General features: G+C 34.9%; 1 protein-coding gene across 5 annotated transcripts in view; it reads right to left on the reverse strand.

Annotated features, from left to right (window-relative positions):
- MDGA2 (MAM domain containing glycosylphosphatidylinositol anchor 2) overlaps positions 1–15,084 on the reverse strand; it is an 823,345-nt gene that overhangs the window by 472,237 nt on the left and 336,024 nt on the right. For all 5 annotated transcript variants that reach the window (XR_014293890.1, XM_082618922.1, XM_082618923.1 and 2 more), the window contains one exon: positions 11,220–11,359. Coding sequence is in view for 4 of the 5 variants with exons in the window: in XM_082618922.1 (XP_082475048.1) it covers positions 11,220–11,359 (140 nt within the window). In the remaining variant the exon portion in view is untranslated. The remainder of the gene's footprint in view (positions 1–11,219; positions 11,360–15,084) is intronic.

Consider the following 15,084-nt stretch of genomic DNA (forward strand, 5'->3'; position numbering starts at 1 on the left):
TTACTATTGGATTCAAGCCTTAAGGTCTCCTATCCCATAATAGATTAGACAGCCTTCAGCTATCCCAATTAAAATTCCTTGCTAACCAACATGATTTTTGCTTGGCTTCTCCACTGGTTTGCCTGTTGAGAGAGTGATCCTGCTATACAACAGCAATATTCAATTTGCCATTGCACATTAAAATTTTGTCATTTTGATCAAAATTTTGCTTTATCTGCAGCTCACCTATACTGATTTACAGGTGGAACAATCTGCTGTAATCTGCAATTGCATTTCTCATTATAAATGCCTAACCTGATTTTTGCATTGTTTGTATGTGTATCTGTCTTTATGAGTTTGGAAAATGCCAACTCACCCCTAATCTGCTTCCACTATACTAACAAAACCAGGCTTATGAACCTGCAAAATGAGTATCAGAACCTGAAGTGGCCTTATTTACTAAGGTAAAAGTCCCTCTGTGGATGACTGCCTAGAAAGCCAGCCAGCATTCTCCAGGTGGTACCTCTCTCCACTGCTGTGAGGGATGGTTTTGGTCAGTTTGCTCATAAATCCATTTTTAAACCTTCCACTACTCTGCTCTGTATCATTGAGCAGAGGCTAAACACTTGTATGTTATATCTATTTCCCAGACTCTCAATGGTTTCAAACAATGGATTGGTACTGGCATAATACTGAATGACAGAAGAAAAGGAAAAGCCATGTATTTCTCTCTCTTCTCAGCTACTTCCATTCCCAGCAATTCATTTCCTTCATTAAATTTTCTCAGTTCTAAACTCAGAGAATTTTTTTTTTAATTTAAGTACTGTTTTTAGTTTCAGGTGTACAGCATGGTGATTCATTGGTTTGTTTTTCAGATTATATTCCATTATAAGTTATAACAAGATATTGAGTATAATTCCCTGTGCTATACAGTAAATCTTTGTTGTTTTTCTAAACTTAGAGTTTCAAATAATCAGAATGGTTTCTGTTTTCCTTGTCTAACCCTAACTGATGACCACGTGACATAAGAGCTCACTAGTAACTGCCACCATCTGTTCAAGAAGTAATAAGTATGTGCCCATGGATACACACACACACACACACACCCCACACACACACAGACTCATAATAGAATTATATAAACCAATAAAAATTTTGGTTTGTATTTTTTTGGTAAATTATACTAAGCAGCCATGTTAAATAGTCACAAGCCAAGTGTGTGACTTATTGTGATTATCAAAGAGCAGAGGGAATCAAAATCTCAAGTAGACAAGTGGTTGTGAGGGCAGTTGTAGTTAGATTATGCATACGTCTAATAAGAAAGCAAATGTAGTTTTCAATTTAATCTATGAACAAATCAAACCACTGGCAATATTCAGACTAATAAACATAATGTTACAGATGTCATCACAATATTGGAGTATTTACCAGTTTTGTTAACTAAAATATTGGCCAAGGGAGTGCACTGGTCTGCAAGCAGGGGCTCCAAACATATGTGAGAAAAAGTACCTATGGATCGTCCATCCTATATCATGCATCCAAATTCCCTGTGCTTAGGAAGGAACGGGCTTTCTGTTTTGCACCATATGAACAACTTTAAGGCTATACTCCCTCAAAGGCTTCCAGCAAAATTAGCTGGGGCCAGTTGACAATATGAAGTCAAACATGTCTTAGCATATACTTTTTCAAACTCTGTTCTACTTTCTGTTGATGTCATTTTTTTCTCTTTTCTGATGAAAGCCAGGCGTCCATCATTTCTAAATTATTTAGATAGACATAGAGTTACGACTTTGTAGTTTGGTTTTTAAGCAACAAATTCCAAGCAATGAACTACCAGGTTTTTGTCTGATACTTAAAAATATGTTTCCGTCACTGAGATCCCAAGGTTGCCCTGTTATATCTGTAATTAAAAATGTGTACCATTGTCAAAAGTGGCATGGAGGGTTTAAAGTTAGACTCTTCTCCAACTGCAGGGCTTTAATAGCTTCATATGATTGAGCCCCATTTCCCAAGTGTCTTTAAATCCTTGCTGGGTAATAAAATAAGAAGACATATTAAGACGTCTTGGAGACCACCAAGGGAGCAGTTAATGCATCCCTGCAGGCAATGAAGTATGCGCCTTCCAACAGTGCGTACACAAGTGAATCTAAGGTTTCCTTAAATGCTTAATTCTAAGAGGTAAATGACATAGGCACAGGCAAACACAATTTAGTACTTTTAAAAAGGAACCGAATTAATTAAAATATTCAACAATTAACCCCAAGTGATAATGCCTGCCACATTTACTCCTTTAATAAATGAGATCCTCTATGTGAAAGCCTTTATGTTTATGGTCCCATATAGTTTATCCTCCAAAGCAGGATACTTTTGGGGACTGAGAGACAATGACATCAACAAGTGTACCAGAACAATAGCTATAAACCAGGACTGTCCCAGGCAAATCATGACATATGTTCACTCTGTGATAGAAAATGGGAATGCAAGACCCAGTCCTTTGCTTTCTAGTTTACAGCTCAGTGAGAGAGACAGGAAATGGAAAAACAATATGATTATTCCATTTTATTATTTCTATCATCCTTATCATCGTTATTCCAGATTTTTGTCCTCCCTTGTATGATTTTATTTGATCCTTAAAGAACCGATATTTACTACTACTATTGTAATTTTGTACATGAGGAAAACAAGTGAAAGGGAGGTTAAATATATTACCCACATTCACAGGGCTGAAAAAGTAGAGAAGGTGAAATGTGAAACTATGTAGTTTGTCTGCAGAGTCTAAATTCTCACTCACTCCCCAAAGCAGGACCCTATGATGCATTATGGTAAGAAATGGCCTGATATTCTGGGATCACATAGAAAGGACACTTAAGCAAGCCCCTTTGACCAAGCAAGACTTTATGAAAGAGGTGATAAATAAGCCACTGACTCAGTTGGCCAAGGGAAAGGAGTGCAGACAAGTGGAAGAGACAACAAATACATTAAATCAGTAGGCAAAGCACTGTAAATTCCTTCAAGATTAATGATGCACAGCAGTCATTACATGTCTAATGTGCTCTTTAAAAGCAGCCCCAGAATACGCCCAGCAAAGGTATAAACTATCTAATTTAAAAGAACAAATAATATATGCTATGAGTTGAACTGTGTGCCCCCAAAGGTATGTTAAAGTCCTAATTCCCAGTACCTCAGAATGTGACCTTACTTATAAATGGGGCTGTTGCAGCTGTAATTAGCTAAGATGAGGTCATACTGGAGTATGCGGGCCTATAACTCAACATGACTGGTGTCCTTACAGGAAGAAGAAAATGCCATTCAAAAGACACACACACACACACACACACACACACACACACACACACACAGGTGACGACAGAGGCACAGATTGGAATGATGTGGCTGAAAGCCAAGGAGAACCAGGGACTGATGGCTACCACCAGAAGCTGGGAAAAGGCAAGGAAGGATTCTACGCAGAATCTCAGAGGGAAGTATTATGGCCCTGCTAACACCATGCTTTCAGAATTCTAGACTTCCAAACTGTGAGAGAATAATTTCTGTTGTTTAAGCCACCTAGTCTATAGTACTTTATTACAGCAGCCCTAGGAAACTAATACAATGTACAACTATGCAATTCAGGCACTTGTACAATTTTGGAATTAGGGAAATCTTTAGGCTAATATGAGACATTAGCTGATGTAGAATTTATATATCTCATGAAATGTGTTTACATGTATTTTATATAATAACACACGTAATGCTTTTGTGTTATTTTAGAAAACTCTTTCCAAAATGATTGCTTACAGTCCATCTTCTTGATGGCACTGTGAAGAGTTATTCAAAATGGTAAATTGTTCTGATTACAAATGCAATGCAGAAGATCGCTTAGATTCAGTACCATACTGCACATAGCTGGATGCCTAAATGTTAATCTTAAAAAATACAGAATTCCTATGACACCCAACAATGAAGACACTAATTAACTAAAGATTTTGTTCTGCTCAAGCTTATCCAACATCATTTAATGATACCTGTCAAAATCAAGTAAGTAAACAAGAAGGGACCGGGTTGTACAGGATAATGTTTCTTCATGTTCCACACGAAGCAGAAAAAGGAAGAAATCAATGTTTGTGGGTAGAAACAGATAAAACTGTCAGGAAAATAAACGTTATTTTTAGGTTTTTGTTAAGACTTTGGCACTAAAAGAAAATCAAAATATTAGTAATTCCTAAAAAAAATTGAGTCATTATTAATAACTGTTTCTCATTTTTTCAGCCCTGAAAATACTCATATTTTACAAGAACTTTTTTGTGTAGCATAAGTTAACTTTTTCAGATTATAGAAAGGTTTTATTCCTTATTGATTTTGTTTGAAGCATCTCTGAGCATTTCAGGAAAAGCCTGTGGTGAGCCTAATTTGAAATAAATGTGTCGTGTTTACAACCAGCACTGGTATAGATCATTAATTACCACTGACAGGGTATTCTTTAGCATAGAAGTGGATAGGTATTATTTTCTATAATTTTAATTAAAATCATTAAACTTAAGTTTCAAACCTCAATATTTTAATGTCAACCTATGGAGTGTTTCATTAAATTGGAGTTTGAAAACTCAAGTAAATCCAACTTTCTTAATTGTCATCTTTAATGTAATAGGTAGAAGTGAAAAGGATAAACTTGATTCAATAGGATTACAAGTAGACCACTACTATATTTGTTTTCATTCTACCTTTTTAAAATAGCAAGGATTCATATAACTATAAATGAACATTTACAACATGTTGAATGTGTCCAAATGCCTCACACTTTATTATGAATTTATCTTTATGTGTACATATATGTAAGTATATGTAATATAGACTTAAAAATAGATCAATTAATTTGATTATCATTCCATCATGAAAAATTCACTTCAGACTATGTTGAGATTAGTCCGTTTAGATTTTGTTGACAGCTCAATAACTACTACAAAAAAGATTAAAAATCTAAGGAAAAAAAACTATATTGTAGGATATCTACCACTTAAAAATCTCCTCATATGTCAAATAATACATATCTGAAAATATGTCAGTGGGAGTATTCTTCTAATAATAAAAATACAAAACCAAATCATCAATGCCTATGTAGTTATTCAGAACTTCTACATTAAAAGAATTGCAACTATTTACCATAAAATGATCCATTTTAACTATGTACAATACAACTAATAGATTCTCAATTATATATTGATAGGCAATATTGATTTCCTTCTATCTTCTGGAAATGGTCTGATAATTTTAAAAAGTTTACTTCATGTCAACTGCTGTAATAAAATAATGGTTATGGTCTTATCACTCTTATATACAATATTTTTCATTGAAATATGTAGATTTCAAAAGGAGACATCTAATTTCTAACTTTCACGTGATCTGTATATTCAATTATTTTGACTCTGTTTTGATATCCATTTTCTGATCACTCTGAAGATCCAATTTTGACCATGAGAGGCAAAGCTGTCAAAACCAAACAAATCCTCAGTCTGTATTTATATTGTAAATCTCCATCACATGACATTCCTTGCAAATGAACTTGCAAACTTTCAATGCTTAGATTTAATTCTGAGTAGAAGACATATTTTTCAAGAGATGAGGAGAATAAATGAGGACAATATACTCCACACACATGCTAATTATATTATATAAAAGTCTTAAGAAATAAAAGCAAAATTACTTAAACATCCTACCTTGGCTAGTTTCTTGTGGTTTACCTTTACAAGTCTTCAGGAAAAGTAGAAGTACAATAATTCTGAATCAGAATTAAGCAACATAAGGTCAGCAGCAAGGGAGCAGAAACTAGGATTGATTAGGTGTATAAACACACTCCTCATTAGGTTTGAGTCCAGGAGATAGGTACTGTCATATGCTGGAGTTGCCTCAAGAAAGAAAAGCTGAGACAAGAGATTACAAGTAGATAGTTTATTTTCAGAATTAATCCCAGGGAAGCCGAGTAGGGGGCTGTGAAAAGTGACATAGAGGAGGAGAAAAACCGATACAACAAAGTGTTATTATGCTAGTCACTGCTGAGAGTGACTGGGGCTCCATTCCACTGGGACCCTCTAAGGAGCCATGTAGAATATGTTACAGAATTGCCTGACCAAGGGGGCATGTATCGACTGGATCTTACTCCCTATTGACCAAAAAGCTGCTTTTCAAACAGCAATTAGTACTCTGCTGTAGAAAGTTTAGTTTTGTTCTAGAATCTAAAGTTTTGTGCTGTGACTCTATTCTCAGGACCTAATAAAAGATCCACACAGCATCCGTGTCCAACACCAAATCTGCTAGATCATATTGCCTGAGTAGCGAGGCAGTTTGCACTAAAACCTGGACTTGCTGCAGAGCCCTCTCTTCCTCTGAGTCCTACTTGAAAATCATAGCCTTTAAAGTTGCCTGATAAAGTGACTTGTAGTATTTCCAAATGTAGTATATGCAGCTCCTAAAGTTCAAAAAAGTTTACCATATGCTGGACCTCCTTAGTGGTGGGCTTGTGAGGAGCAACAACTTTTTTATAACCTTAGATGGAATGTCCTAGCATGCCCCAGACCATCAGACTCCAGAAATCTTCTCCAATTTGACGGACTACTAATATTTTGGTACTGTATTTCTCATCCTCTGGCATGTGTCTATCTTATATGGCATCCAGAGTACTTGCTACTTCCTGTTCAAAAGGTCAAAATGACATGATATAATCAACATAATGGACTAGTATAATGTTATGTAGATTATGAAGATAATCAAATTCCCTGTGCACTATAATGTTATAGAGAGTGACAGAGTTCATCCTGACCCAGGGCAGAGCAGAGCTTCTTCTTGAGAACTGAAAAGCATTCATTTATCAGATGACTAGCTATATACCAGCTAGTATCAGAGGTGTGTCAATTTGTTCCAGTGCAGACACTACATCTGGCCCAGATTACAGCTAGCTCAAAATACATTAGTTAAAGCCAGGCATATGACCAAAACCAACTTCAATGGGAGAGTAAGAAATACTCTACCTACTCTACTGGGTTACCTGCAATTGTGTAGTGATGACAGTAATAGCTGAGAATTATTAACTTTATAGAATAAATTATTATTTTGTATCAATAATGGAATCACAAATATGGTGATGATTGACTAAGTATTTACTTTTTGCTAGGTACTCCACTAAATGATCAACATGTATTATCTCATTAAGTACATTGACTAACGTTGTTTTTGCAAGTATCTGGAACTGTATGATAAATATTTCTTCTAAGCATCAGGACTGTCCATGGAATTAAACAAATGATGAACTCTGAAATAACTGCAAATGGATTCAGATCTCCTGAGGAACAAAAATGACCCTTTATATTCATGAGGATTTTTATTAAATTAAAAAAAAAATCTTTGGTTAATGCTGATGTACTGGGAATAAAATGTATCAGTAGTTTTGGAGTAAAGTGTTGAACCAAAAGAGGCTTTCCATATCCTACATTAAAAGTAATGGTAACGGGCCTCCCTGGTGGCGCAGTGGTTGAGAGTCCGCCTGCCGATGCAGGGGATACGGGTTCGTGCCCCGGTCTGGGAGGATCCCATATGCCGCTCCGCGGCTGGGCCCGTGAGCCATGGCCGCTGGGCCTGCGCGTCCGGAGCCTGTGCTCCGCAACGGGAGAGGCCACAGCGGTGAGAGGCCCGCGTACCGCAAAAAGAAAAAAAAAAAAAAAAAAAAAAAGTAATGGTAACAAAACTATTTGAAGGTGTGACATCAATGATCAGAAAGGCTATAAGAGCTTTCTCCTAAACAGCTATGGTGAGTACATTTCCTCTTGTAACCATGACCTTAATAAAGATGTATGTCACCAGGGGATGAAACTGTGTGTGTGTGGTGGGGGGGAGACTGTGAAGTTACTCACTGATATAAAATTTGTGATTAATAAATTTTTGCATACTTCTCCTAAACCCTTTCCCATATTCTATCCAAAGATACACTGAAAAAATATTAGGTGTTTCAGTTGGAGAGTCTCTCAGATGATGCAGAAAACAGGTCCAGTATGTCAAATATCCTATTGTTTAAATCATTTACAAGAGGACTATATTCATAATTCATTTGTTATTGGTGTGGTAATATTGAGGGAGAAAGAACAGAGGAAGGAGAGAAGAAGGGAGAGAAGGAATGAAAGAAGGAAGGAAGGAAAAAAGAAAAGGAAAGAAAAAGGAAAGAAGGAAAATTAAGAGAGTAGGTAGCAAAATCCTGAAATTATGGATATCCAGAAGTAATATTAGGTTGGTAGATTTACTGACAAATCCTTGTCTCCTTTCTTTTTTACCTTCCCACATACTTTTATAATAAGCCCTCCTTAAATGAGGTAGTCTGAACACAGTTCTAGTCCTTGCAAGCTAAAAAAAACTAATTAACAGAGATGCAAAAGCTCTGCAGTGCATTAAAACACAAAAATATTGATATTTATTGAAATGCATTTAATTTAGACATAGAAATGCTAAGAACCTTTTTGTAAAATTTACTTATTTCAAATATGTTCAACGTTGGAGTCAAAATATAAATTACTTAAAAATAATATAAAGCCAATATATATTTTATTATGTACCAATATAATGCTTACTATGTACCATGTATATATGTATATATATATGTGTATATACATAATATATGTACATATATATTTACACATACATTTAACTTTTGAAAGGAGTCTATGATATAGATAAGATGGTTAGCATCATCGTTATTATATAGATAAGAAAACTGAGGCACAGAGAACAGAGAGGTTAAGGAACTTTCCCACGGTCACACTAGTAGTCATGATGGATCCTGGATTATATCTAGGCAGTCCCCAGTACCATGCTCTTAACCACTGCTATGTACTGACCTTCTTCATTTATTTTATTTTAAAGAAAATTTTAAAGAATCTAGAAAAAAATGCTGCCTTAAATACTTGTAGAAATGGAAATTTTTATGACTCGTTGCCACAGGAATAGGCAACAGATTAAGAAATCTTCTGAAGAGTGAATGAGGAACTTCTCTCTTTCACTACATTATCATATTTAGATTAGATATAGGAGTAAGAAAGTCATTCCAGCTTCATGGTATCAGCCAAGAAAAATTATCCTCAGGACCAGATGCCAACAGCATGCCCTTTAGTATTTGGACTGGATGCAAAGGCCCAGCTGTTCTGTCAGCCTTCCTTATACAGTTTGTCGACATAGAAGAGGCCTAGTTAATTTTCCAAATATGCAATATAAACTGAAACGGATTCACCTGCAAACACCTGAATTACTTCTAGGAATGAAGAAATAATAATACTGAAATAATAAATTTTTCATAGGCTCATAACATATTGAAATGTTTCCAAAAATGGAATTTCTCAGGAAAAATAAATAAGGCAATAACCTACTTCTGTTTTTCAGAACTACTTTTGGATTGGCCAGAGCTCAAAGATTGCATCCAGATTGCTGAATCACGAAAGGGAAGATGTATGGAGAAAATAAGAAATGTCTAATATTAAGGGAATGTAAGGATGAAGATAGAGGGAGAGGAATGGGATGACTTAAAAACAAAGATAAGTTGCATTTTTAAGTAAAATTTGAAGTTCAGAAGCTGCAGAACTTGGTACATTCATTGTGGGAATAATGAGAGCATCAATGAGTCTTCTCTTGTGGCTTCTTTTAGGTTTACTCGGACCTTCCTACTTTGATCCCAACTTTTTTACTCTGCAACTTTTATTCTATGTATATAAATTAAGAAAATCAAATTATAACAACACTAAACTTTCTTTGGGATAATATTCTTTAGTTAGTGTTATCATTTTTTTAATTTTAATAAAATTATTTTCATTGGGCTATACTGTTTTCTGCATAAATCTGAAAATAAAAATGCTTTACATATTAGCTTCATCTACATCACATTTTAACAATTATTGCTTCTGTGCTTATATATTTAGTTTTGCAATCATTTTTTCTACTAAGTCTAATTATATTGGGTCAAATTTTCTGTAACTTAATTTTATTGAGACAATTTTATTCTTTAATAAATTTTCAGTTCTTAGCATGTGTCATAATTTGCAATTTTAGCCACTACAGATTTTAATATTTTTCAATATTTTTCAATAAATTTTCCTAGGTTACTTTTACTGTTTTCCATTTTATCAGCAGCATAAGTTTTATAAAACATATTTCACCATTTCAGTTTATTTATGGTCTTACCAATCTGTGCTTCATTCTGTGAAGTTCATATGCTTATTTTTATTTGTTCTTCAGGGTCAAAATTGTAGAGTCAAAACATCCTTGAGGATTAAAGAGTTAAGGATGACAGGACCAAAAGACAAGATAGAAATGATGTGAGACTTTATAATCTCCACATTGTTCTTTACTTTCCCATATAGAGTCGTGTTAGCTGGATTTTTTTTTCTGTAATACAAATACTTAAAATATGTAACTTTGTCTACCAAATGAGACTTCTTTTCCATCACAGTGTTTGTGTTTAATACCAATCCATATTTTGAACCAGTCAAGTTAAATATATGACAATAAGAATTGACAATTAATGAAAACATCCTGAATATTCTGTATCTGAATTAAATTTTTACATCATAGATACATAGCTTAACTATACTATCTTATATCTAACCCCTTTTTTCACTCCTACAAGCTTTTTCTTTGCTCATTGTTTGTAATTTTAGTGCCCTTTGAAAGTCTCAATTTCTGTTCCTGCTACTAAATTAGCTATGAAAGCTGTAGCTGCTGACTCTTGAGAACCTGAATTCATACAGCACCTACAAACATTTGTTTTTTGAGGTTTTCTATGAATATAATGACTAGGAGTAAGGAAAGTACATGTGACCTCGTTCATCACATTCTTAGAACAAATGCTTCCTCCACTGCAATTATGTCATCGTGAAATCATGTTCCACATTCTAAAATAAACTCATTGCCATATGAATTGTTATCTGAGATATTTTTGTAGTTGTCTTTTTTAACAGTCTCCTTAGAAGTGTCTTTTAAATTTCTCACAATACCAAAACAAAAATTTCTTTTTTTTTTGTCTTATCCACATGAATACTTCAAGCTTGAATGTTCAGCAGTCACTACTCTTATCCTGCATTGCACACATACTTGAATTTCACACACACACATACACACACAAACACATTTTTAGCTAAATCATCTAAAATGTACACTTTTTGACTTCTAAGAAAAGTCAAAGAGAGTTTTCCACAATATCACGGTTCGGGACTCACCTGTGGACGTGGATGTCCTGTGACCAGACAGGTCAGTTCCAGGGTTTCTCCTTCCCGTATAGTGTAGACCCTTTCCGAGTAGCGCTCCTCCTCAATGTTACAGGCCAAGCCTGAATGCACAATACGAACCGTGGGGGGAGCTGTCGAGTCAGGAAGAAGAGAGACAAGATACATAAAAAGATAAGCAAACTGTCTTCCCCTGATCATCATGGTTGTTACAGCAATTATTAGACTTTACCACTTTCAGATCCATGAGTCTTAACACTTTGAACATCCCCAAGGAATTAAAGATTTTGCCAGACAGAAAACTTCAAGTTTACCTTACAGTCACCAACACAGTCTGAAAATGGCAAAGGGGAATAGGGTAATGGGGAAAAATTGGTGATTCAGGAAATCACCATCATTACAAGACCATTGATAAAACTTGATTGTTAAAATGTGATAGTTCCCTTCCTCTCTGAAATCTAAAATTTAATATAGTAAGGGATGTTGTCCAAAAACTAGGTAGTGCAAAAGAAAGACCATCAGGAAGGAAAAATGAATGTGAATTAAAGACATTGCCATTTTTCTATTAATTTTATAAGTCCTGTGGTGTAACTAGGGAGCTAAAGAATAGGAAGATTTGGTTATTAGGAATTGAACACCAACTTAGTTTTCAATATTTATAGACTCCTGTATTAATATGAGCTAAAGATAATCACTGAATTAAGCCACTGATGAAGGCCATAAATCACTGATGTCTAAGTATAAAATTCTGATTCAAGACAGACTTCTCATAAAACTGTCCAAATTCCATAATATAATTTTCTACGACTTCAGTGTCACATGGGCCTATAAAACTTGACTAGCATTCATTGACTTACATATCATTGGAAACACACTGTATGCAAAAATTCTTTTGGTAATGAGAAATACTTAGATAATAAGATAAGCTTCTTGTCATCAAGGAGATTACTGTGACTAGCTTCAAATTGGAGATCATCCCCATTTGTGAATTCAGCGTTTTTGTTTGTAATACATTTGGAGTGGAGGCAAAAAGTTTGTCTTAATTAAAGGCAAGAGGGAAATCTATATCTACATGTAAGAACAATGATATCAAGAATTTCCTGATAGCGATCTCAGCCTGAACAGCAGTATTATCAGCAGAGGCTATAGTTGCTTAAAAATTAATGCGGGCATATTTGGAATTTTTTATTTAACATTTAAAAGACTATGAATCCTTAGGTAGAAAACGTGCCAGATAACTTCAGTCAGAAATTATTGCATGAGAATCACAAGACTAAAGACAGATTCTCCGTTGGAAATGCTAATTCACAAACATGGCTAATGTTACCTTCTGGCCTTTTTTTTAAAAAAAAAAAAAACGAGAGGAAACTATAGCTATAATCTGTGCACTTTTTTCCCCTCTTAACATAAAGTGTTCTCATGTCATTACAGTGGCTTCATAACATGCCATCCTTTAGATGTATAGGCCGTACTACCTTAATCTATGCAGCCAGCACCAAATGTCAGGAATGTCAGTTCCATAGAACTGCCCCAGAAGAAGCACTGTTGTCCTGTTTTCTTGGCCCTCTGTCCAGTGAGTATGTGTAGGGTTCTTGTATCTTAAAGCTGTTGGATGGTGTTATATAATTTCTGCTCTGCTTCTGCCAGCGTCGTGACCATAGGCAAGTAACAGCAAATTTCAGCCTCTCTTGCCCTCTATAGCAAAGCCTATTGGGTTTTGTGCTTTTGCCTTTTCCTCCAGCTTAACCACCCACTAGTCCCAACCTGTTAAACTCCATGTGTACACTGAGGCGCTCTAGCCAACTGGTGAGTAAAGACTACAATGAGTAGGCTGCCAGAGGGGCCTGAGTCTTAAAGGCTTAAGGCCCAGGCCGCCTAGGTGAGAGGTGAAGTCAGGGCCCAGAAACCACCCACAAAGAGTGTAAACTGCCTGCCACTGGGGACCTAGCTGGTGCCTGGGGGTACAGTACCACTTTAAGAGCAGCTTGTTATGGAAACCAAGGTTGTGGTTGTCAGAGGGGAATCCAGCCTGAGGTACCCGGGGGGCACCAGGAAGACTGAACTTGACTGTTCAAGGTGCAGGAAAGCTTAGGAAACAAATGCAGATGGTTTGTGTTTTTACATATCTGAACAAAACTAATGTGTGATTGTACCAATTAAGGACCTTGTGTAACATGATTTAGGATTATATTTATCACTATTGGTTTAATTTGTTATGTAATAAATATATCAACAGTTACCTGGAATCTGAAAGTAGCTTAAAAGGCAAAGGCATTCGACAACATAAGCAGAAGTGATGTTCTAGACTCCCCCGGTTACCCTGCTAAACACATTGCTTTGATAACATGACTTTTAACCCTTTTAATATTGTGGTGACTGCCTCTGGAAATGTTTTCCTATAGTGTATTTCTGTTTTTTGCTTTTAAAGATTGGTTCTGCTTCCTGTATTGTTTTCTATGTGTGCAATTTCTTATGGATCTATATGTAAAAAACGGGGTATAATTCTATGAGGAAATGAAATATGGTTTATACCTTCTATTTTCAAAATTCCAAATTTCTTACTGTACTCCAAAATAACTGAAAACAATCAGTTAATTAAAAAGCACCTATTAAAAAAATAAAAATAAAAATAAATAAAGACTATGAATCCTATAAAATTTGCAGATAAATTTGGTGATTTTATGGAGGAAATAAAATGATTATAAGTCCAACTTACAGGAAACTTTCTTTTGGGAAAATCTGTGTTGTGAAAGTAAAAAAACAATAGTTTCCAATATCTAATAGTTTGTTTTACATAACAAAAATGTGTAGAACACTCAGAGAGTTTAAGAACTGAAAAGGGCATATTTTGTTATTGTTCTTAATTTCAAACTGAAAGATAGAAAAGCCTACTTGTAGATAATAAAACAACCAGTTATTTCCATTTTTTTTTTCTGGATATCCAAGCAGAGTACTGTCCTTCAACCCTCAAATTCAGGATCCCACTCTTCAATACCCAGTATCAAGCAACATGCAAAAAACTGCCAGCAGCTGGATAAGAATTAATATATTTAGAAAAGTAGTTCTTACATTCAGTGTGCATAATAAACTCCCCAGAAACTTGTTTAAAACATAGATGTCAGAGGTATACACAGAGACTGCTATGTCTGCAGAAAACCCCTGGAATCTGCCTTTTTACAGAACATCCCAGGTGATGACAATGACAGTGCTACTCAGACCAGATCATTAGAAATAATTTTCTAATGGCTCTTATAAATATTTGTTTATTAAAGGAAAATACACCATGGGATAAAATGTCCTTTTCTTTTAATTTTTTTCAAGTAACTAAACATCATGTTATGCATCTTCTCACTGGTTTAAAAAATTAAATAAACCAAACAATTTTTTAAGTTTGTTTAAAAATTTAAACCAAATAATTTTTTGGTCTATAAAACCAATTTATCAAAAATTTTCTACCATGTCTTCAGACTCTGTCTAGACACTGTAATAATTTGCCTAGTTTTAAGACATTAGAAATCATCTGTAGTGTTTAGCTGGGTATTCTGATATATTTCATACAAGGTTTCCTACAAATCATTTCCTATAGTGATCAAATTTAAACGTCAATTTAGACAAGTAATACTAGAAAGCTACTTATTTTAAAACATCTGGCATACAACTGTATACATATTGTGGAGGTGAACAAACTAATGACAATCAATAAACACTTGCAAAATATAAATAGAAAATTGTTAAGTAAAAAAATAGAGATTCATTACCTTAAAATATATTTCTTTGCCAAATTTAGCCTAACAAGTGATAGTCCACATGTTTATTAATACATCTAATTATATAGTAACATGACATCTTTTCCAGATTT

This window comes from Mesoplodon mirus, assembly GCF_964341445.2.
Source record: "Mesoplodon mirus genome assembly, chromosome: 4".
Classification (NCBI taxonomy): domain Eukaryota; kingdom Metazoa; phylum Chordata; class Mammalia; order Artiodactyla; family Ziphiidae; genus Mesoplodon; species Mesoplodon mirus.